Consider the following 22,106-nt stretch of genomic DNA (forward strand, 5'->3'; position numbering starts at 1 on the left):
ACGCTACATGAATAAAAACAACTCAGACGGTGCTGCAGACAGTACTTATGGAATATCAAGCACCCAAATCAATAGGCCCATTTTAACTCAAATAGGGCAATTCACTTCAGCTGCCAGACAGCTTAAATCTCGAGCGGAGTTCACACTGGATAACAGTTGACAACAAGGTGGAGATGCAATAATCTAAAAATCAGTAAACGGAACAGATTTGATGCCCGTTCCATTCTAGCTGTGCTCTGACGGATTGGAAAAACAAATCTGCCCTTTTCTGCCAAAGCACCTGGATCAATCTTTGCAATTGTAAATTACACCAAAAGCACCTGCACACTGGCTGGATTCCCCAGGGAAATGTATAGTCTTTCAGGCTGCATATATATTGTTTCAAATGTACCGAGTCCAGCGCCCAATATTGGATCAAGCCTCAGGGAGCGCCATCTTTCCTCGTTCATTCCCGGAGCGTCTTCATTGTAATTAGGAACGTATTTGCTTCACCTGGGAGGACAAGGAAGCGTAGCAAAACAATTGCGTGTCTCAAGTAAGGTATGCTATTGTGCAAAAGTCCAGAACATACTACATGTATGAATAGAACATCACTGAGGAGAGCATTGTCCACTACATTGTCCACAGAGTTATTCAGGATGTAGTGGCAATTTGACACAAAGTCATCTACTTCCCCAAAAGTAATCAAGACCTTCACTCAGTAACTCTAGGCTTTGCAAGGCTGGCAAGACACGGAGATTTCCTAAAAGCTGGTGGAGCAATTGATGGCAACCATGTCAGAATCAGCGTTATTATTATGTAAAATAAATTGTCCTACAGGCAGTTTCTGCCGCTGCATTGACACGGTCAGTACTTGACTCTGGGGTACTTCGATACAGCCCATCTACCCTCCTCCAGGGATTCCTAAAAGCTGGTGGAGCAATTGATGGCAACCATATCAGAATCAAGACACCAATTGGCTCTACTGATCAGTGCGACCAAAACGGGAAACTGTTTGTATAAATTGTCCTACAGGCAGTTTCTGCCGCTGCATTGACACGGTCAGTACATGACTCTGGGGTACTTCGATACAGCCCATCTACCCTCCTCTAGTGTATTTCATCCTCGCAGACGGACAGATACTCGTACATCCAATGCCCACTCCCTCTCATCACTCCCTATAAGCAGCCAGGGCAAGGTGTGGAAGCCCAACCCTTTAATCAGCATCATTCAAGGGCACACTCCATCAGCTGGAGCTCCACCACACCTCAAATATGTAAACTTTATAGTATCTAGTCACACTGTGACAAGTAATATACAAACAACAACTATATAATACACATTAATGATAGTATCTGGTGATGTAAACAAAGTTATTTTTTGTTTGCGGGTCATAGCAGCATGTGCCATCCTGCACAACATCTGCCGGAGTGCAGGTGACCTCATGGCCTCGGATGATGAGCTGCAGGACGGCATGTCAGAGGAGGAGGGAGAGATGGATTTGGAGGCCATCAGCGGTGCTCTGTGGAGGGACCAGCTGTCTGCGGAGGTATCAGCCCTGCAGGAGGTGCCCCATGATCACGGTCATTGTTGGCAAGTATAATACAGAAAGTAATACATTTTCATGTTATGTAATTAACTGCGATTGGCTGATAACCAGTCCAGGTTGTACCCCCTTTATCCAAAATAACTATTTATTTATAAATGTAACACCATGAAATAGTCACAATTTTTCCTATTTTGAACCTATCTTGTGTGTTTGCGTTAAAACGGCCCTTGAATGCGTAACCTCCTGCATGCTACACGCCACCATGCTGTTTGACTTCCTGTGTTCTTATTATACGGGGAAGATGCATGCCGAGCTCTTATAAAATACACTTCAAAATGCACTAAACATGACCTCTTCTCTTGTGCAGTTGCGTCATCACCCTTTTTTCTTTATCTGTTCAAAACACAACAAAGAATCGGGCGTTCCGGTTGAAAAAAAAACCCATAAATATTAGTATTTATTAATAGTATTTTTTGTTGCTGTGTGACTGTATGACTGACAGAGCCTTGAAAAAGAGGCACATCCCCCAGTGTTCCTAATTTACTGACCCCTTTTTGACTTTGCGCTTAAATAATGTCACCATGGTTACACAAAATATTATCAAATATAAATAGCGCTCTGCGCACCAACAGAACAAATCCAGCAATATAACATGCACGGGGGTTCTTTGCATGGTGTCTTCTGAATTCATTTGTAAAGAAAATTGTAATTGCAATTGACACTGCCAACTAGTGGCCTTCCATGCACAGTGCAGGATTATTTCTTGGCTTTGCATACAGCTAAACTAATACACAAAGACTGCCCGGATTGAATATCTTGTCAAGGAAAAAAAAAGACAAAAGCCAGACGAGAGATGGCAAAAAAAAAAAACAGGCGAGCAGAAGGTGGCAAATGAAAATATAAAACCTGTGATTTCTTTCATCAGATTTGTGCAGACCTCGAGAATATGTCGAGTGCCAAGGCGTATTGGCACGAGAGCCTAAATGTGATTAAGCTAACCCTTGTTCTGATTGCAACACCTGTGCTCATCATGTTGTCGAGTAATAACCCAAAATTCAACATCTCAGGCAGAGATTAGCAATAATCTTATTTCGGCTTCCTGAGTCTCGATTGTACTTGAAAATTGCCCGTGTGTGCACTCCAAAACTGTAAATTAATTTCCATGGATTCCTTTGGAGCAGGCAGCTATTTAGGGCATACACTGAATACTTTGGCACTGAGCAAAATTGGATGTCGTGGAATGATTAATACCCACTGAAACAAATCTCTTGCAGTGAGTTTAACAATATGTTATGTCATCTTCCCAATCATTAGCGGGGATTATTTGAGCCAAAACAGTTAAAGGAGAGAAAAAAGAAGCTGGACTTTTCAGTCCAAGGCTCTCAGTCGGTCGGTCCACATGGCTGACCCGTGTGACATGTTGCATTAACCAGGCCAATCGTGTTTTCATCCTGAAATCTTTCCGATCAATGTTGTTGTAGCTTTTTATGTGCGCACATAAACCGGAACACTAATAAACACGGAATGGCTCACATTCATGACCAGTCACTGCATCAGATGACAACAAGGGCATCTATTTCTGGTGCCAAGCCTGAGGGGGCCATATTTTATTTTACGATGTTCAGGACGGTTTTAGGTTTAAAATGAAGCAGACAGCATTGAGCTGGACTGAAATAGCCCTCGGAACGCACATCGATGTTTTACAGACACATTTCATTTACTTGATATTAAACATCAAACGGGACTCCTCAAGGTGGGATGTGAACATGGACTGTGAATGAGTTGTTAGTAATGTCATCTAGAAAGCGTTATACAGAAATACAGAAAAAAGGATCTCGGTGGATTTGAAAGAAATATTGTACCACGACAATAAATTTGGCAGCACGGTTGGAATTTCTCTGGCCCCCCTCCCCTCACATTCCAAAAGTTGGAGATTCCAAATTTCCCACAGGTGTGAATGTGAGTGTGAATGGTTGTTTGAAAATGCAATCATCCCTTGTTTATCGCAGTTAATCAGCTCCAGACCCAACCGTGATAAGTGAATTTTCAACGCCATTGCTAACCCCCCGCCCCCCCCCCCCTCGCCCCCCATATTGTGATTAGCACCAAAATAATAATCCAACATTTTCTTAATCAGTCTTTGATAATTTTGGTGGAGTTATACTCACAAATCCCAAAAATGGTCCTAGCTAGCAATTTTAATCAGCTCTTCCATTTCCGACAATTCTTGAAAATTAAAAAATAAAGTGTTTCCAACACAAATAAACAGATAAATTCCAACAAAAACATAACCTCCGCTACAAACTGTAAATCAGGGGTCCCAAACACGCGGCCCGTGGGCCAAATGTGGCCTGCAGGACACTAGTTTGAGGCACCTGCCTTGATATGAAAGTTTAATGTTAGTGCGGCCCACGCAAGTTTGATATGGATGCTGTATGGTATCATGTACCCAGAAAAAATGATTACGTTTGATTCATGTTCATGTTAAAGGTTAAATAACTGTTAATAGTTATCCTCCCTATCCGTGTGGAAGTGGTAAGTTTTTGGCTATTTAAGTTTAAAGGAAATAACTTGAAGGCTACCGTTTAGGTCGCTAGCTCTCTAGTTTGCGAGTTAGCATGTGTCTCAAGACCCTGCAGTTGCGCAATATGTTGTAAATAAAAAGAGTATAAATGTGACTATAGTCGTGTTTTGTCATGTCTACAGGGCTCTAATAATGCTTTGTTCATTTTAATCTGAAAAAAAATTGTCTACCCACCAACTATATGTGGTTTCTTAATTTTTATTATTTTTTTATTTTTTTTATTATTTATTATTATATTTATTTATTACTGATTGATTGATTTTCTTCATTTATTTGTAGTTAGATCATTGAAAAGCTGCTTATGGCATTGTAAACATGGGTCCTACCATTATTGGAGCTCCCTGCTTTTTATGTGCTTTATTACCTCTAAATGCAGTCTACACAGGCCAAACCTGTCCTACTGAATCTAAAACTGAGCGTTGACATTAAGTGCTATTGATTGACTGAATAATCAGCGCAATAGGACACACCTGCCAGTCACAATGTATTTAATTCATCACGGTGATTACATTATTGCTAACGCAACAAATCTAATAACAGGCAATATCTCAGTGTGTTATCTTAAAATGAAGCGTTATTATTATGTAAATAGGCGTGAGATGCTGACGTGAGGCCTGTTGGTTGTATAGCAACCAGAATCGGAGTGATTTACCAGCCACAGCATTTGTTCATCATTTTGGAGCGGCCTGCTAATTTCCGGACAGATCGTGGAACTCTAGTGATGTTTACATGGGAAGGGGCGGGTGAGTGAATTTAAATCAAAGCAGGATGTAATCAGCCTGGTAGGGGGGTTGCGCTGCCCCCCTCCAGGGGGTTTAATACTCCATTATTTAAATGAGGGCATATCGATGTGAAAATACGAGGTTAGACAGGGCAATCAAACAGAACATCAGATGGGGGGGGGGGTCATCAGATGTGCTTTATAATTTTCCCCAAATAATGACAATGCATCATGGCGGTGTCCAAACGTTTTCCAGCGAGGGCTGCCCACTGAAAAAGCAACACATGTAGATATGCTAAGCGGAAAAAAACTGCATCTCATCTTAAAGTAAAGTCTCGTTATATCGATATCGGTTAAAACGAATTAGTACTTATTACGATACTATTTTCATTTCCCGGTAAATTTCTAGTCTTTTATGATATAATTAGCTCCGTTAGTACGATACCCGGTTATTATGATAATCCGGTTACTACGATGCCCTTTTCATCTCCCGCCAGCCAATTTGGTCTGCTTATATCGATACAAAAGCAGCTTAAATCAATCTTTGCTTAAGGATTTCAATACCAAAAAAGAACACGGCGAACGGCTGCTTCCAGTCAACTTTATTTTTCACACTTCCACCACCAGAGTGCAGCACACACAGCGGAAAACACCCGTCCCTCGCGCCTACCCCTCCGGGTGGCAACACCTTCCCTATCGATAGTTCCGGAGTGAATTATGTCCCGGTAACCGGTAATCACTACAGCGTAAGTTTATTTTTATTTACTGTAGTACAAAATGTATTGTAGTACAAAAGCATGCTAGATACGCAATCCATGAACTCAAGGAGAAAATTACATGCCATATCAAAGATCCGCCCACTTTTAATGCAGTTCGGCGCAGGATCGGATATATGGATAGTCCGGTTATATCGGTATTTTTTCCGACTCCCGAGAATATCGATATAACGAGACTTTACTGTATTTCGATATTTGTTTGAAAATGGCACCAACCGAGTGCAAGCTAGTTATGGCAGCTCCGAATCTTCTGCTGCGATTTATTTGCGATTTTTATTTACTTTCTTATTGTTTTTTGTGCCATACAGACCCTTTAAGCAAGTGTGCAGCTTTGGAAGTTCATCTACTTACGTTTGTAGCTTGCGTCTTGCTCAATGTTAGCAGTTGCTAACTGAGTTAGCAGTTGCTAACATTGAGCACCCCTTTGCTACGCCGAGCAACTGGACATCCCCACGGACATACGGAGGATGAGATGCTGCATAGCGAGAGTAAATAGTGAAAAGACAGTATAAAGGTTGCTGGATAAAGACGGTATCAACCATGTGTACCGTCTGTTGTCATGGGGAACGTGAAAATGGAAGCGCTAACGGCGCTAACCCGGCTACAGAGAGATTACCGTGACTGCAGTATGAATACACTGATTGAACATTGGATTTAACATTTTCCACTTTTTCCATACTAGGATATACTAGGATACTACTATTTTATTCCATCAGCTGTTTACATTATAATAATGTATTAAAACATTATTATAAATGACTTTTGTGTAAACTCACTGTGTGGAAAAAATATCGGAATATATATCATATATCGATGATAAATCAATATTATATCTTTACTGTTTTTTCATCTCATCTTAACTTTTTCAAAATCTTCATAAATGTTAGATAAATAATTGTGAAATATTGAGACTTTATGCCGATAGTATTTTGGTGTCTTTAGGTTTTAATTTGCTATCTCTTTCTTGTAAAATTTCTTCTGGTATCCTAAAATATTCTTGTGACATAATTACTTTTTCCACAATTTTTAATACATTATGACTTTTTTAATAAATATTTTAATAAATTTTTAATATTTTTCAACTTCATTCTACTGAAATGATGTTCTTTTTCCTCCTAATATTATGACATTACTCTCATAATAATAAGACTTTTAGATTACAAAGAAAGAAACACCTACAGGGCGGAAATGGCCCCCGGGCCAAACTTTGGACACCCCTGATGTATCATCTTAAAACTGGAAGATTGTTGGTATCTTTGTTGATTTTGAGAGTGTGCATCCTGCCAGTGAGAAAATGAGCAGTGCAGGGTTTGCCGCTGCAGCCTCCCTAAAGATTATGTTGGCCACAGAAAGTGATGTTCTTATCTCCCATATTTACTTTACAGGGATAATGAAAAGTGGTGCAGCAGTTGTCCCTCCTGTGCGTTAGACCAGCACAAATGTATAGAAATGCTCAGCAGCCATGTTTAGATTGGGGGGGGGGGGTTCACAATATAAACCAAATCAGTTGCAGACTGTCATCTTGGCCGGGTTGGGGAGTCAGTGGGGCCTTCTGTTCAAAATCTGTGACACGCTGCCACCTATTGAATGCAGTCTACCCTGCAGGATATGCTGAAGAAATCTAATTTCTCTTGCATTTACAGAATGTGTTGTTTCCTGTTTGGAAAGGCGAAAATACACAGTTTAGCTCTGATTTATTACGTGATGCCAACACCCCTTCCCTGTATTTGTTATACTCATACTAATTGGCTTGATACCGTTACACAATTCAACTCCAGTCACTTATGGAACAATATACTGTACCGCAGTCCTGATTCATTAGTATGCTGTGTTAAAGTAGCCAAAGAGTGCAATTAATCTCCATCTATGGTGTAGAGTTGATATCTTCCTCTCTTCATCAGTAAGATGCAATGATTACATTTTTTTGCATGTGATAAGGGAGGTCCGCTTTCCTTCATTATTGAATTAAAAATATACCCGGTGTTGGCTGAAGTGTAATTAAGTTTAATTAGGTTTTCTTCCTAGATGATCATTTCAGATTAAAACATGCAATGCGTTGAATTGGAGTTAATTCATTTTAGGAGTAAATGCTTTAGTCCACTGTAGGGGTGTCCAAACTTTTCCTACCAAGGGCCACATATTGAAAAATGAAAGGATTTCTAGAATAAAACTGCATCTCAGCTCTGTATGGAAGCCTGTTTCCAATATTGGAAGAAAAAAAACAATGCAAAGCCATAATTATGAAGTTAAAAAATAAAATTACAAGATAAAAAGGCATAATTCTGACTATATTGTAAATCTTTTGACTATATCTCATAATTCCAATGGTAACACTTTACCTTTAAAAATCATAGAAGTTATTGAGGAACGAACCCTACCTGATCCTAACCACTACTCATTAGTTCATGAGTTTCTCAGTAACTAATTTAATTTTTACTTTTACCATTTTTACTTTGTAAAATTTTCCAAATATTTAAACTTTTTCCTAATTTTTTTCACAATATTATGACTTTATTCCCATAATATTATACATTTTCCTAACCTAATTCTCCCAAAAAAATTGTCTTTATTCTTGTTATTCTTTAACACTGAGATGCACTAAGTTTAAATTCCTATTGATTTAGGGAGGAGTAGTCGGTCGCAGGCTATGGATCACATTGACACTTTTTATAACTCTATCATATTCCCAGGAGCAAATCACCCGGCAAGTTGACTGTCGGGATTGATGAAGCGCCGCGTTAGTGACTTATCTGCTCCTTCCAGTCATTTTCAGCCACACAAAAACAGATAAATAAAAAAAGGATATCCTGTTCCTCGGATGCTTGGAAGTTTCACGGCTTTTCATGAATCATCATTTCAAGTCTGTGTGTGTGAATGACAGGAAGAAACACTCAGATCTCCTTGGCAAGGCATTGTTTTGGTGCCACTTTATGACTTGTTGGCTTGTTTCAAAAGCATGTCTGTGGATGCATGTGAAGAATTTTCTACACTTGTAATAATTTTTAGTAGAAGATAGGGATTTTCCTCGGAAAATACAGTAATAATACTTAATGAGACAAAACAATCAACATTGGGAACTTCAAACTTCCTGGCAATACTGCGTTCCAGACACGATTATATTTAATGCCACCCACATACACAATTTATAGGACAAGAAACTAGAAATCACAAGTTGTTAAAGCAATGATGATTAATGGCGGGGTACAAATGAACAACAGTCGGTGACCTTTGATGCAACCTTTAAAGAGGACTAACCTTTTCTTTCATGGAAAATTCTCATTCCCTGTTGTCTGCCCATGGAATAACAATAGTGCAAGGTTTTGCCCTCTGAACACCAATAAAGATGCTGATATTTAGTTATCGTCTCCCGATTAGCTTATTCGACAGACAGTCATCACTCAAAATGTGAAGGTTGCAAAATGTTTTGGTCTCACGGACACCACCTTCCTGTTTTGCCATGAGGTTTTTATTCAAGTCCATCGTTTCTCGCCTTCCTTATCAAAATCCTGGCACTTTTATTTTTCTTTGGCTTCATTCTGGGTTATTCTGCAGTGTGATCTAAACAGAAGACACAAAGACACAATGTAGCAGTGAGATCAACACCTTCATGTTTTGCCATGAGTTCATTCTTGAGTTCAATCGTGTTTCTCACCTCATGTTTCGACTTTTCTTTTGATCACAGCGGCAAAATAATCGCAACGATGTCACGTATGTACGTCTTCTTCAGCACATTAGTATTTATGACATGCAATTAAAGATTGCAACAGTAGTCAGAGGAAAAGCACTCGCATGGAGGTCAACAGGAAGCTCGTTAACTGTTGGGAGAACTCGCCGGATTGACACCAAAGCATGTCACGACAAAAAGCCAAAGCAAGGCTGCAAAAGGAGTATTTGCATGAGATTAAAGCGCAGCTGACGGCAAGAGATCACCCCTAAGGAGCAAGTAAAACGTTTTCTGGTATACTGTATATTTTATTAGAATGTTTGCCTTTTCCATGCATTCTTGATTGGATGCCTGCAGGGAGAAGAAAAAAAACAAGTGAAGGAAGCTCGTAGGTGAGCGAGATGAAGGAACCGAGAAGTTCCCTGGAAAGTCAAGAGGTTGTCATCTAGGCAACATCGTTTGTTAGGATGGAGAGAATATGTTCTGAATTAAGTTAACACTTATGATAGACTACTTAGTTCACAACAGATGCCTATAAGAAAATGAAATTGATTTATTTAGGGAAGTAAAAGTGTATCTGTTTGGCCTTTGGGGAGGTGTGATATTCGTAAAAAGAAAATTGAAAAAAGAGGATATGAATGCTATTTTTTAAAAGGGGATTCAATATGTGATGAATTACAAAAACGTTCTTATCCAACGGCTTTTCCTTGCAGGGATCAATACGAAGCCTAGGGGAAATCATTCAAGTAAGGAATTACTGTAGCGGAGACAAAGCGGTGCTAAATAACCCAATATTGTCTAAAAAAAATAAAAAAAAATAACTAGCACCGGTAATGTTTTACAGAGATATAATCCATAATCCAAGTACTGCTTATAAGCAAAAAAAAATGATCTATATATTTTATTGCATTACACACAATACATTGAACAGCCGCTATTCCTTGACTCACTTTGCCATACAAGGCAAGTGTACTGACAAAGTAATTTTATATAATATGGCCCGAGTCTTGTCTTAAGGGGTGTTGTGCACAGCTCAGTTGCCGTGCATTTCAAGCTTTTCACACCTTAATACTTTTTTACTTCCATCAGTATCAGTTTTACCTTAATCTCCACGGAAAGGGGATTTCTTGCTGAATATTTGAACCACACAGGCAGCGTGATTTTCCTGACAGGCTAAATTGAGGGCAATAACTACTGGTACGCAATAACTTCCTGTGAGTTTTTTCCCCTCCAACTCGTGTGGTCGGCGTCATAAGAGAACGGAGAAACGTGGACGTTGTTACCTGTTTTTGATGTCAAATGTTTTATTTATCAGAGTCTGCGGTCTGACAGCGATTAAGATTCATTTAACTAAAATAGTCCAGTCGGAAACGCGTATTTGAAAAATGACGGAACAGTCCGCGTTGTTGCTACGTAAACAATTAGCAGGTAAGTTAGCTAGTGGTGCTACTAGACAAGAGTGACTTAGCTAGGACAATTATGTTGACATTAGATGAAATTAACTCCTGTTTATCAACGGGTAAAAGTGTCCTAGCTTGTTGCTCAATCATTGAAAGTTTGCCTTCACTTGATGCTGTCGTCACATGCATTCAGCTGTGGCAGCAAGCAACACTCCATTTCAACATGACTGTAATTTAAAAATATGAATGTCATATTTCAGAGTTGAACAAAAACCCAGTGGAAGGCTTCTCTGCTGGTCTTGTGGATGACAATGACATCTTTCAGTGGGAAGTGGTCGTCATCGGACCCCAAGACACGCTATTGTAAGCTATCTATGCTCAGCTGTTGACAGTGGACTTGAAGACAAAATGCATACATTCTCTCATTATTTGATAACTTCTGATATGTTTGCAAATTTCAGCGAAGGGGGGTTCTTCAAAGCCACATTATCCTTTCCCCGGGATTATCCTTTAAGGCCTCCCAAAATGAAGTTCGTCACTGAAATCTGGCATCCAAACGGTAACCATTTGTAACCATTCTGAGGTTGAACTTGAATCAATTTTGGTAATGTTTACAATCACACAAAAATTTTAACTTTATTGCTCATTTTGTTTTTTTTACATATTACAACTTTAATATTTCAATTTAATGCAACTAAAATGATACTATTTTTCCTCATACTTGTAATGTTAGTCTTGTAAAATTGCTCAGTTGTCTCATTTTTGTGTGTTTTTTTTTTCCTGCGTGGGTCAAAAAAACAGTTTGGACACCCCTGGTCTTAATAGAAGACTAGTGCCATTGTTTCTCAGTGAATTGATGCATTGGAAAATACTGCCCATAATGTTCCAACTGATAATTGTACATCACACACTCAACCAGAGTTAAAACAGGGTCACAAGTTCCATTTCTGTCTCTATGGTTCTCAGTACATTTTTCTTCTTTACACAAATCCCTGGTATCACACACTTGGAAAATACAAAAATCCATTGCTGTATAGACTTGCTAGTAATCTTTTGTTTGTTCTTTTTTGGGGGCCAGTTGCAAAAAATGGTGACGTGTGCATCTCTATCCTCCATGAACCTGGAGAGGACAAGTTTGGCTACGAGAAACCAGAAGAGCGCTGGCTGCCAATCCACACTGTGGAGACCATCATGATCAGTGTCATCTCCATGTTGGCAGACCCAAATGGAGACTCCCCCGCCAACGTTGACGCGGCGGTGAGTTCTCAAATGTTTCGTACGTTTTTGTTTTTTTTTTTGGGTTGCGGTTGAAATGACCGCCATAATGTTTACCTTGCAGAAAGAGTGGCGTGACGATCCAAAGGGCGTTTTTAAGAAAAAGGTTGCACGTTGTGTGCGAAAAAGTCAAGAGATGGCGTTTGACTGATTTTTTTTATTTTTTGCAATGTAAGTGCAATTTGACACAAGCACGCGCCATTTCTTGTCATCATGGTGTTTCTTTACGTTTCAGTTTGGGGATTGAACAAAAAGCTCAGCCGTGAGGTAGAACAGAGTCCACTACTGACTGACCCATCAATGACAGACTTTGATTGAGGATTCAAGATGCAACAACTCCATGTACATACATCAGATTATTATCCCCTCTCCCTTTTCTAACCAGTTACTTTATATAAACCTATTTATTTTTGGAAGGAGAACCAGTCAAGATGCTTTTGGGGGCGGGTTTACTTCTGCCACACTGAGCCATACAGCCTACAGTGCCTCAATAATTAAAAAAAAAATAACCGAGGGCTTGTTTGTGGGAGGAAAAATAAAGGAAATGCAAACATTAATGCAGGGAAGATGCATCTAGGAGGCATGGTAGCTGTGTCGTACTTCGAAGTGGACAGTTTCTGTATGTGTGAAGAATAAAGTAAACATGGTTCAATATTATGCTTTCAATGCATTTTTTTTAAGTGCATCAGCTTGAAATGTTGACTTGAAATGATCTGCACATAGAAAGTGTCCCATCACAAAAGAAATGTATATACATCCGGCAACATTATTTATACATGGTGCTTTTTCCTCAGCGCACTAAGGACAAATTTAAGAATAGCACAAGTTGTGTTACATAACATGCACAGCAGAAACAAGACGATTGTCCCAGATCCATAACTGCTTTATTGAATTAAGCACCAGCTCAATTTGAACAACGTCCACAGAAAAGCAAGGAGACATCCTTGTGAACTTAGAGTATAAAATTGCACAAAAAAACAGATCCAACCACCCGAAATAAGCGTCCGTCTTGCTGCTTGTTTACTGTCCTGGAGCAGACAGGCTCTTGTTCATGAACTGCTTCTTGACGAAACACATCCACCACTGCAAGACAAATATCTGATAAATGTACAGTATATGTGCAGCTCCTTAACATTGTTGCTGGGGCGGTTGTTCAAGCGTGGTGCTTCAGTGTTGGTCTCGCTGAACAATTACTGACACCTAGTGACCAATGTAGAGTACTACATTCACACGTTGTGGTACTGTATTTGTATTTTAGTGCTTTTAGCCATTTTTATGCTTGACAATGCTTAATTTGGGCAAGAAACTATTTGCTTTAGTCAGCCATGATGAACGTTTGAAAAACCACACTAGAGTGAGGCAGCGATGTTGGAACTGTGATGTAGAGACGGATGACATTCCAGAGAAAAACGACAGAGAAAATGTGTCTTTGTGTGTGAAGTGGACTGACCTTGCTGGGTTTATCTGTCTGGGGGTCGAACACGCGGTCACATAGCCTCAAGCCAGTCTCCTGTCTGATCTGCTGGAGGTACAACCTCATGGTATCTGGACAAGGTCGCAAGACGATGTTATTTATCACTTGCTTTTGATCAATTGTATGGGATGCCCTGTTTTTTTGTTTATTTACCACAAAGGATGATTAACAAATAATTGATTGGGTTAATATGGCATTTTTCTCAACACATTATTCTGTCACTCCACAGTCATTGGAGCCAACCTTCCAATTATTGGACACCCCCGCTCCACCTCCCGAGTCACTGCTTGTTATATGCATCTTTAGCGAGGGAGCATAAATACATGACATGCAACCGTGTTGCTCAGCTTGTGTGAATACTTCGTTAAATTTAATGATGTCACCCTCACCTTCCTCCTGCTTGTTAGCCGGCTTGGCGTACATGGCGTTGAGCGGGAAGCCGGGCTCTCCTGGAATGGGAAAGTTTGTGATGCCCAGCGTGTACATCTCCTTCTCCCCTTGGCCCCTGGAGCTGCACTGCAAAGTCAAACATGCCGAGCGGGGATGACCGACATGACAAGCTGATTGTACGAATTTAATTTTATAAATAAAAGTTTTGTTTTAGCACGGTGTGGCACGTTTAAAGACAAAAAATGCTAATGAAAATATGTAATCAGAGGCTCCACACAAGGTGACCAATTGAAGACACTATCATTTACCTTTTGCAGCTTCTTTAGACACTCTGAAATGTAGAGTGTGATGTAGATCAGTGTCCTGTCTGCCTCATTCTGAAATAGACATAACACACAAATTAAACAAACTAAGAATTTTATGACGCAGTCAGATGTTTCTGCACAACGACAGGCTGCACTGTTTGAGCAATTGGAGGAAGCAAGCAGGGACATGTAAAGGAATGAAGTGTACAGCTACTTTACCACAGAATGTAGTAGTTGAAGGTATCCGTACACTGCTCAGGCGATATCTTACCTTGATTTCATAGTTCTTAAAGAAAACATTGGCCTTGAAGTAGTAGATGGCCTCATCAATTATGTCTGAGTCGATTCCTGCAAGGGGGAAAAAACGTGTCCTGACGCATCACATTCTTCTACTACAGCAAAAACACAACATTATGAGGAACAAGCTTAGCTAAAAGTAGAATATGACTGTCCAATGATGATCAAAGTAGACAATACAATGTTCTGTATGGACGAGGGTTCACAGTTGGGTTACAATATTATGATAACACTGATTCATCATAATATTGTAATTATTGTGCCTGATAATTCAAACTGCAATGTCCTTTTTGTTGTTTAATTATAGGCCGGAAGTAAATTCCAGAAACAGGAAACGACTAGCAAGCAGTTACGTGTCATCAAAGAAGGTGTGCAAACGACGCCAGTTAACGTTGTTGAAAGCAGAGTTAAAAGGTACTAACCGTCTCCTCTCGCCGGTCCCTTAAACTGAGTTTTCAGGGGGAGTAAAGCCATGTTCCCCACTGTTCTGGTGTTCTCCTCCTGCATGGTTGAGTGATACGCCTGACGAGAGAGGTTCAACAAAGCTGTTGACATATTCAACTCAGCGTCTTCTCGACGTATCGCATTTGATCTACGATTAAACTGTGCAGAAATAAGCGTAGAAAGACATTTAACTTCGGCAGTGACACGCCATTTCATTTATGAGCGAATGCTAACCCTGCTAGCCACCGATGCTAACGACAGCAACGCTAACTCGGCGGTCTTTGGGACATTCTTAGTTATTAATATTGATTATTGAGGCTTGGCTTCACCAAGGGGAAAAACGCTACTTACCGGCATGTTGGGTGATAAATGAGCAATTCAACTGCTCTACGAGAATTATTAGCACCGTCTGATGCTACTTCCGTCTGTCCCACCCTTCTATTGAAACAGGAAGAGGCCACAAGCACTTTGGAAAATGGCCTTAAGAGGGCGCCAACACATTCTTTAAACACGAGTAATTTATTAGTCAAATAATAGTTTTTACAAGGTATTTCTAAACGTATCATATATGATACCACAAAGTGTATATTAACAGCAGAAACACAAACTGGCTACGGTTCATTTTGTGTCACAGCAACCATGGTGCATTCAGGGACTATCATACAAAGTGCTAAATGTTTTATGCACTGTTCCATAAGCACGCCATGCCTCGGAGGGTTTATAGTGGGGTATCAGAACTGTAGGGCACATCACAGAGTGTCACTTATTTCAAACAGCGGAACATCGCATTCATGATAAAAACATTTATTGACAAAACTCCACTTCATCCGGTATCGATATTTACAACTGTACATTTCTCAACTGTCCACATTTCCTTGGAAGAAGTCATCATAATTTGTGTTATCTGCCTCTTCGTCGGGCTCCTGTCAAACAGAAAAGGATCAGAAAAGTCAATGGATGTGCGGCTACATTGACTCCACCCAAAACTTGCGTATTTAGCTTCATACCTTTGACTCCTTCACCTCCAGGTCCTCCCCATATTGTATAGAGAAGTCGATGTGCTGCTGAACTATGTTGATGCCTTCCTCGTCTGTGCGGTCAAATGGCATAAATCTCACCATGCTGTAGTCATCAATCTGAAAACACAAACACGGAAAACAATAACCAGAGAGCATCTTCTGTAGTAATGATGATAGGGACTCGGTTTTTTGCATCTCATCTTTCACACATGAACGGTGGTAATGTGTATCAGATAAACTGCTCTTACCAGCTCACAGATAGCTTTGGTCAGCTTCTGGAACTTTTTGCTTCGTAGGGTGCCGGAGTTGTCCTCCATCATGGAGTACATATCTGGATCAAGGTACCTAGGAAAACCGGAAAGCAGCATTTAAGAAACAAGCTTTTTAAAGGACATGCTTTATGTTTTGAGGTAACCAGGACACTACCAGCACAGATTTGATCGACATTGGGAGGGCAAAAGAGAAGTGTACATCTCGAGAGGGTGGAGGAAATAAATGGATACATAATATATTGTAATATACTGTCAACAATAATATACAAAATATTTTTGTAATGCTTGTAACATATTAATTATAATTATACATGATAAGTCGTAATAGTTTCCTGCGGTGACATCCTGACTAGAAACTGGGGAAATTCACTTCAAAGCAAACAAAAACCTACGAAAAAGAATTTACTTTTCAATTTCTTTCTTGGCTTTGGCACTGAGTAGATCCATTTTGGTCATAATGTTTATTTGGGGAATCTCCAACGACACCATAGCACTCAGGGCCGCCATGACTCCTGAGACAAACTGCAGGCAGAAAGGGGAAATATATCTTTAGACGTTTTACACTACACACATGTAAAAAGGTGAATTTCATGCAAGAAAAAGAAGAAGCGTAACCTTAAAAGACTCCACCATGAACTGGGAGTCGACCAGGAAGACACCGCACACCCGAAACTCCCACTGCTGGAGCTGATCCACCAGCTGCCTCATGACGGGAAGGTGAGTGTACAGCTCAATCTGACCTGCAGAAGCGGGACAATTCTCATTACGGGTGCTGCTTGCATCGTCTGGTTACCGTTGCCTATGTTGACATCATATCCCGTGTTGGGATCCTCTTGTCAGTCTCGACAAAACATTTACCTGGACAGTCAAACAGGATGTAGTCATCCTCCACGTGACCCAAGCATTCTTCCAGCCAGTCAAAGTTGTTGGCAAAGTACTCCATGCAGAAGACAAGACCGCCGTTGGGGCCAAACCTGAGAGAGCCATCCTCCATCACGTCGTCCACCTGGATGAGTTCACGGATGTCTGAGAACACGGGTGCGAGGGTGAAAACGGTGAAATAAATCGGGATTCTGGACACGAGAAACCAGGTAGATGATCATCACTTCCTACTCACCTGCCATGACAGGGTAGTCAAAATGCTCAGCTGCGGGGTCCAGATTGACCACTTGAACCGAGCGGTTCAAAGCCTCAAAATGTTCGATCATTGTAGCGCAGTAGGTGCTCTAGGTTGGAGGACAAAGCACACCACCGATGAGCTGTGAAGTTTGTTGTTGGCTACATTAGCTAAGCAGCTAATGTAAAGATACTGTCTTCACCCTATGCCACCATTAAAGCCCACAAGCGCTTCATAACTCACCTTTCCGCTGCCGGCTGGGCCCATCACAATCTGGGCATAGCGAGGCATTTTGCCACAAAGCAACAATTATGTTTGTTGACAGAAAACTATCCCCTTGTTTGTGACGGCAGCATGTTTCTGTAACGAGACCGGATACTTCTTCGCGACTTTTTTTTTGCTACATTGACACTGCTGTTGAGTCTATCTACTGCTACCTATCGAGCACGATGTGAACTACAACTACGGTCACAGCACAAAGGCTTATCACCAAAGATGTTATTAGATTAAGAGTGTGTACTTCGATTCGAGAGCGATAACGTAGCCCCAGTAACATTGTTTTGTGAAAACATAAAAAATTCATCTTAGTGGTGAAAACGTCAAGAATTTCAGCTTAAAATAAAACATTATCATCTCACACACAATATTTAAAAGTGTTTATTGTCAATTCACCATATATCAAGGAGCATCCGCTGTGCAATTAAATTAAACAGTGAGGAGAAAAGAATGAATGAGTATAAATAGGGAGTATAAAAGTGTAAAAGAAGTAGGTGTAAGTACAGGACATTTTAAATATAAAAAGAGTGTATATCAACTAAATTAGAACAAATGAGCACATGCCTGATTAATAAACATGCATGCCCGCCCCCTTCAAACTAAATAATTATTCCAAAAAATATTTACAATATATTCATATCAACAAACGTTGCCACTGCATTATCTATATTTTCCAATGGATTATTGTTAGCCGTTAGCATGAAAGCTGGCTGGTGAAGCTCTCTGGTAATACTCAAGACGCTTGACAACGACGCGATGGGAAACTCGATTCCTTTGTACTGACTCGATTTTTAGGAATCACTCAATTGGTTACTCAATTCACTAGAGTAGTCGTCACAAAGCGAGGTGAGCACCCGGAATTCAGTGAAATTCAAGTTTTCGTCGAGTACATTTGAAACGTTTGCTAAAAACTAGAACATTTTGGAAATTAATTAAAAATCCGAGCTTCTTAAAAAAGTTTACACCAGCAGCACCCCACCAGTAAAAACTCGGTACTTTTGAACAACTCGTTCATGACTCGCGCATCTCGAGAAGCAAAACAGTAGCTAGCTAGCAAGTTATGGCTTCCTTACGCTAACGCCAAACGAAATACATTACGTGAAATGTCAACTGCTTAGGTTACGGTGACTTCTGCTAAGTTAAGGTACGAGCACAATGCCCAATTGTACATTAACGTCATAACGGACCGAATTTACAACACAGCAATGTCTAATAATCCCGGAAAGTAACGTCACTGTCAACCGACTCCTGTGATAGTTTGTGACTAAAAGGTGAGTCGACTACTATGAATGCATTCCAGGTGTATTTTATACGCTGTATTCGCGAGACCGTAATAACCGACGATGAAAAATGAAAGGTCCATGTTAACATATACTGTGGTATGCCCATTTTAGCCAGTATTGGAGGTAATGAATTGGTTATGAGCGTGGGGCGATGGAGGACAATCAATGTGGGGACGTGGACTACCTGATCCAAGATGAAGACACCTTCATAGAAGGTGTCAGCAACCAGGTTTTATTTGCTGTGGTGCTCACCATCACCTTCCTGGCAGGGATCCTAACGCTACTGTGCAGGTAAGCACACATAGGAAAGCATATGCAACGTCAGTTGGATTACCGGGCAACAAAGTGTTGAGTTTTGCACTTTGATGTTTCAGAGAAGATCATCAGAACATCCATCCTGAGAATCAGGAGCATGTCCGGGCTGTCCGACAGCAGCTGCAGACAGAACAGGTAAAATATAAGAATGATAACATATAAACTATGTTAATATTTGTAAGATCTTCATATATTTGAGTGTTTTTATTGATTTTTTTCTGTATTTCAGGAGGAAAATCCTCAGCCGGAGGCCAGGCAGCAGTATTACACGGACATGTCCTGCCCCGTGTGTTTACAACAGGCCGTGCTGCCTGTCGAAACAAATTGTGGTCATCTTTTCTGTGGTAAGAATGTGTGGTATTCATCACACAAACATTTTTAATTGAATATATTTGTTTTTCCATTGCATGACCTCATTCAATTCAAAAAATGAAAAAAAAATGGAAAAAAACACATTTCTATATTCTATATTTTTAAAGGTTGTTCTTAAGTGCCTGTCTCTAAAAGACTTTGTCAAAATGACTTCAATAGTTATTTCCATTTCTATTTAGTGATCACTTAGCCTTGTTATTATTCAATGCAATTGTCTTTCTCCTCATCTCCTCACGCATAGGTTCATGTATTATAGCCTACTGGAGGTATGGCACCTGGTTGGGTGCCATTAACTGCCCCATATGCAGACAAATGGTGAGAATTGTCATTCATATTGACTCTTATTGTTGCTTTGTGCAGATATTTTATTATATCTGCATTAAATTGCATTATATATATATTTTTTTATAGTAATACATTTTGTTGTCAGATTACATTTTTTAAACCTTTTTTCAGGTCACGTTGCTCTTTCCGCTTTTCCATGAGCACACCACGCCTCAGAGGGTCCAGGATGGCGTCGCAGAACCTCAACTCGTCTTGAGAGACATCACCGATTACAACCGACGCTTCTCAGGCCAGCCCAGATCTGTGAGTATTCTGTCGCAAAATATACAGAAAGGCTGCAGTATGCGCAGAACAGGAAAATACGTAAGCTTCTAAGGGCAAAATGACAGTTCAGTGAACATTATAGGATGAAATACGCATGTGTTCAATAAAGGGGGCGATAAACAGATATGTAATTATGAGCAATGTGCGTATGTAACAGAATCCAGCTAGCTTAAATCTCGCTCCCTGATAACCTTCTGGGTGAGGATGTGTGGATCAAGGGGGAACTGTGTGGATTTTTTTCTTTAAACAAACAAAGGTGGTGCCGGATTTATCTGTGGCGGTCCACCTCAAGTAAATGTAGTGAAGAGTGATTTCACCTCCAGATTTCTTCTTGAATGAAAAGGTAAAAGTCTAAAACATTATAGTCTCACAGAGTTTATTTCTCTCGTCTATCAGCTGATGGACAGGCTACGAGACGTACCCACCCTCCTCCGCCATGCCTTTAGGGAGATGTTCTCCATGGGTGGCCTCTTCTGGATGTTCCGCATCCGGATTCTCCTCTGCCTGGTGGGAGCCCTCACCTACCTGGCCTCGCCCCTAGACATCCTCCCCGAGGCGCTTTTCGGCCTGCTGGGATTCATGGACGACTTCTTCGTCATCCTGCTCCTCTTTGTTTACATCTCCATCATGTACAGGGAGATGGTCACACAGAGACTGAACGGCTAGGGCGGCAAGGCCTATGCTTTCTCCAACGCTTGTTTACACTGGAGGTATGTGGTGGATTACCAAAGGAAAGTTGAGCAAAACTGCTTGTTTACGCCATTCATTTGGAAGGAAAAGTTGGCTTTGTACAGAACATACAAGTAATACTTCATCCACTCACATGGGGCAATGCAACCAAGAATGGAGGGTGCACCACTGCTTAAAGTAACAGTTGGGGTAAGACTACCAGGTATGTATTAGAGGTGGAGGGAGTTTATTTGTACAAATGCATCTTACAGTTCCAGTATTTATTTTCGTTCTTTTCCCACAAGTAGTGATATGTAATTCGGCGTCAGTCAAACGTCTGGAGACATTTGCTCATGCTGTTGAATGAGAGTGCATCCATATTTTTGACTGGTACTGTATATTACAGTGGGCACTGTTATATGATTATACCGCTATGTTGCGATGATTTAGCAGTGTCCTAACATCAACCATATTTGCCCGAGGACCACCGCTCTTTTAATTTGGGGCCATCGGTAAAGCAACCCTGCTTCACACCAGGGAAACGGAAGCGTTTCTTTGAGGTGAGGTATTTAATTTTTGGAGCAAAGGCCAATATTGAAAGAGTTATGTATTACCATGCATCATACAAAATATTTGTATTTTGTGATGGGGCCTTCTTTACTGTAAGTGGCTGTGGTGCACAAATTCCCCTTTCCATTACACATGTCGTTCTGTGGATCTTACAACCTGCTAGCCAATGATATTTGGTAATCATTTAGGTTGAATGATCATGCAGGACAACAACACATAATTCTTGATTCTGTCATTTGATGTTTTATTTTTGTGTGGCTGTGAACTGATGATAATGCAAGGCACTCTATTTGGCACCCTGGGCTGGAGAAATAAATCTGACGCTTGAGCAATGTGCAAACAATGATGTGATTTTTTTTTAAATTAGTATTTTCAAGTAGGTCTGAGTATAACGATTCTCATTATTCAATCTTTATTTGAAGACAAAATAGTTCCAAACACTGGTTATCAACAATCTAGGGGCCACAATTAATTATTTTTATTTTCATAGTAGATTAATCTGAAGCACTGAACACAAAATGCAGTTTTAATATGAAACCTTTTATTATTAAGGGAGAAAAAAAATCCCAAACTACAGAAAAATTAACATCATACCAATAGTAAAATATGGTGGTGGTAGTGTGATGGTTTACATTTATTATTGTATCAGATTTGATAGATCTGATATTTAGTATCAGAGTGCTTATTTTTTTTGGAAACATTTATTTAGCATCTGATTTATCGGTCAGGCACTAGTAGACATCTTT

The 22,106-nt window shown here is 40.2% G+C and overlaps 4 protein-coding genes across 5 annotated transcripts; 2 read left to right on the forward strand and 2 right to left on the reverse strand.

Annotated features, from left to right (window-relative positions):
- The first annotated feature begins 10,491 nt into the window (after positions 1 to 10,491).
- LOC131107114 (ubiquitin-conjugating enzyme E2 G1) lies at positions 10,492 to 12,605 on the forward strand. Of its 2 annotated transcripts, XM_058056818.2 has the most exons (6): positions 10,492 to 10,701; positions 10,934 to 11,036; positions 11,135 to 11,232; positions 11,752 to 11,930; positions 12,013 to 12,119; positions 12,184 to 12,605. In XM_058056818.2, exons 1-5 carry the CDS (start codon positions 10,659 to 10,661, stop codon positions 12,097 to 12,099), a joined length of 510 nt encoding a protein of 169 aa, XP_057912801.1. In that variant the 5' UTR covers positions 10,492 to 10,658; the 3' UTR covers positions 12,100 to 12,119; positions 12,184 to 12,605. The 2 variants fall into 2 exon arrangements, with proteins under 2 accessions (XP_057912801.1, XP_078650399.1); XM_078794273.1 differs by having other exon boundaries at positions 12,013 to 12,605.
- Positions 12,606 to 12,810: 205 nt separating this feature from the next.
- On the reverse strand, positions 12,811 to 15,362 carry arpc3 (actin related protein 2/3 complex, subunit 3). The gene is made up of 7 exons (XM_058056803.2): positions 15,210 to 15,362; positions 14,837 to 14,936; positions 14,389 to 14,465; positions 14,121 to 14,189; positions 13,812 to 13,938; positions 13,399 to 13,493; positions 12,811 to 13,031 (listed from the first exon to the last, which is right to left on the reverse strand). Exons 1-7 carry the CDS (start codon positions 15,213 to 15,215, stop codon positions 12,969 to 12,971), a joined length of 537 nt encoding a protein of 178 aa, XP_057912786.1. The 5' UTR covers positions 15,216 to 15,362; the 3' UTR covers positions 12,811 to 12,968.
- An 80-nt stretch (positions 15,363 to 15,442) lies between these two features.
- gpn3 (GPN-loop GTPase 3) lies at positions 15,443 to 17,675 on the reverse strand. The gene is made up of 8 exons (XM_058056770.2): positions 17,510 to 17,675; positions 17,267 to 17,375; positions 17,008 to 17,175; positions 16,765 to 16,889; positions 16,556 to 16,671; positions 16,126 to 16,222; positions 15,866 to 15,994; positions 15,443 to 15,781 (listed from the first exon to the last, which is right to left on the reverse strand). Exons 1-8 carry the CDS (start codon positions 17,555 to 17,557, stop codon positions 15,716 to 15,718), a joined length of 858 nt encoding a protein of 285 aa, XP_057912753.2. The 5' UTR covers positions 17,558 to 17,675; the 3' UTR covers positions 15,443 to 15,715.
- An 864-nt stretch (positions 17,676 to 18,539) lies between these two features.
- On the forward strand, positions 18,540 to 21,688 carry rnf170 (ring finger protein 170). Its single transcript, XM_058056783.2, has 7 exons — positions 18,540 to 18,813; positions 18,937 to 19,116; positions 19,200 to 19,275; positions 19,370 to 19,484; positions 19,754 to 19,827; positions 19,969 to 20,100; positions 20,518 to 21,688. Exons 2-7 carry the CDS (start codon positions 18,977 to 18,979, stop codon positions 20,785 to 20,787), a joined length of 807 nt encoding a protein of 268 aa, XP_057912766.2. The 5' UTR covers positions 18,540 to 18,813; positions 18,937 to 18,976; the 3' UTR covers positions 20,788 to 21,688.
- Positions 21,689 to 22,106: the final 418 nt, after the last annotated feature.

Source organism: Doryrhamphus excisus, linkage group LG10 (assembly GCF_037039965.1).
Source record: "Doryrhamphus excisus strain RoL-2023G ecotype Guam linkage group LG10, RoL_Dexc_Guam_v1.1, whole genome shotgun sequence".
Lineage (NCBI taxonomy): Eukaryota > Metazoa > Chordata > Actinopteri > Syngnathiformes > Syngnathidae > Doryrhamphus > Doryrhamphus excisus.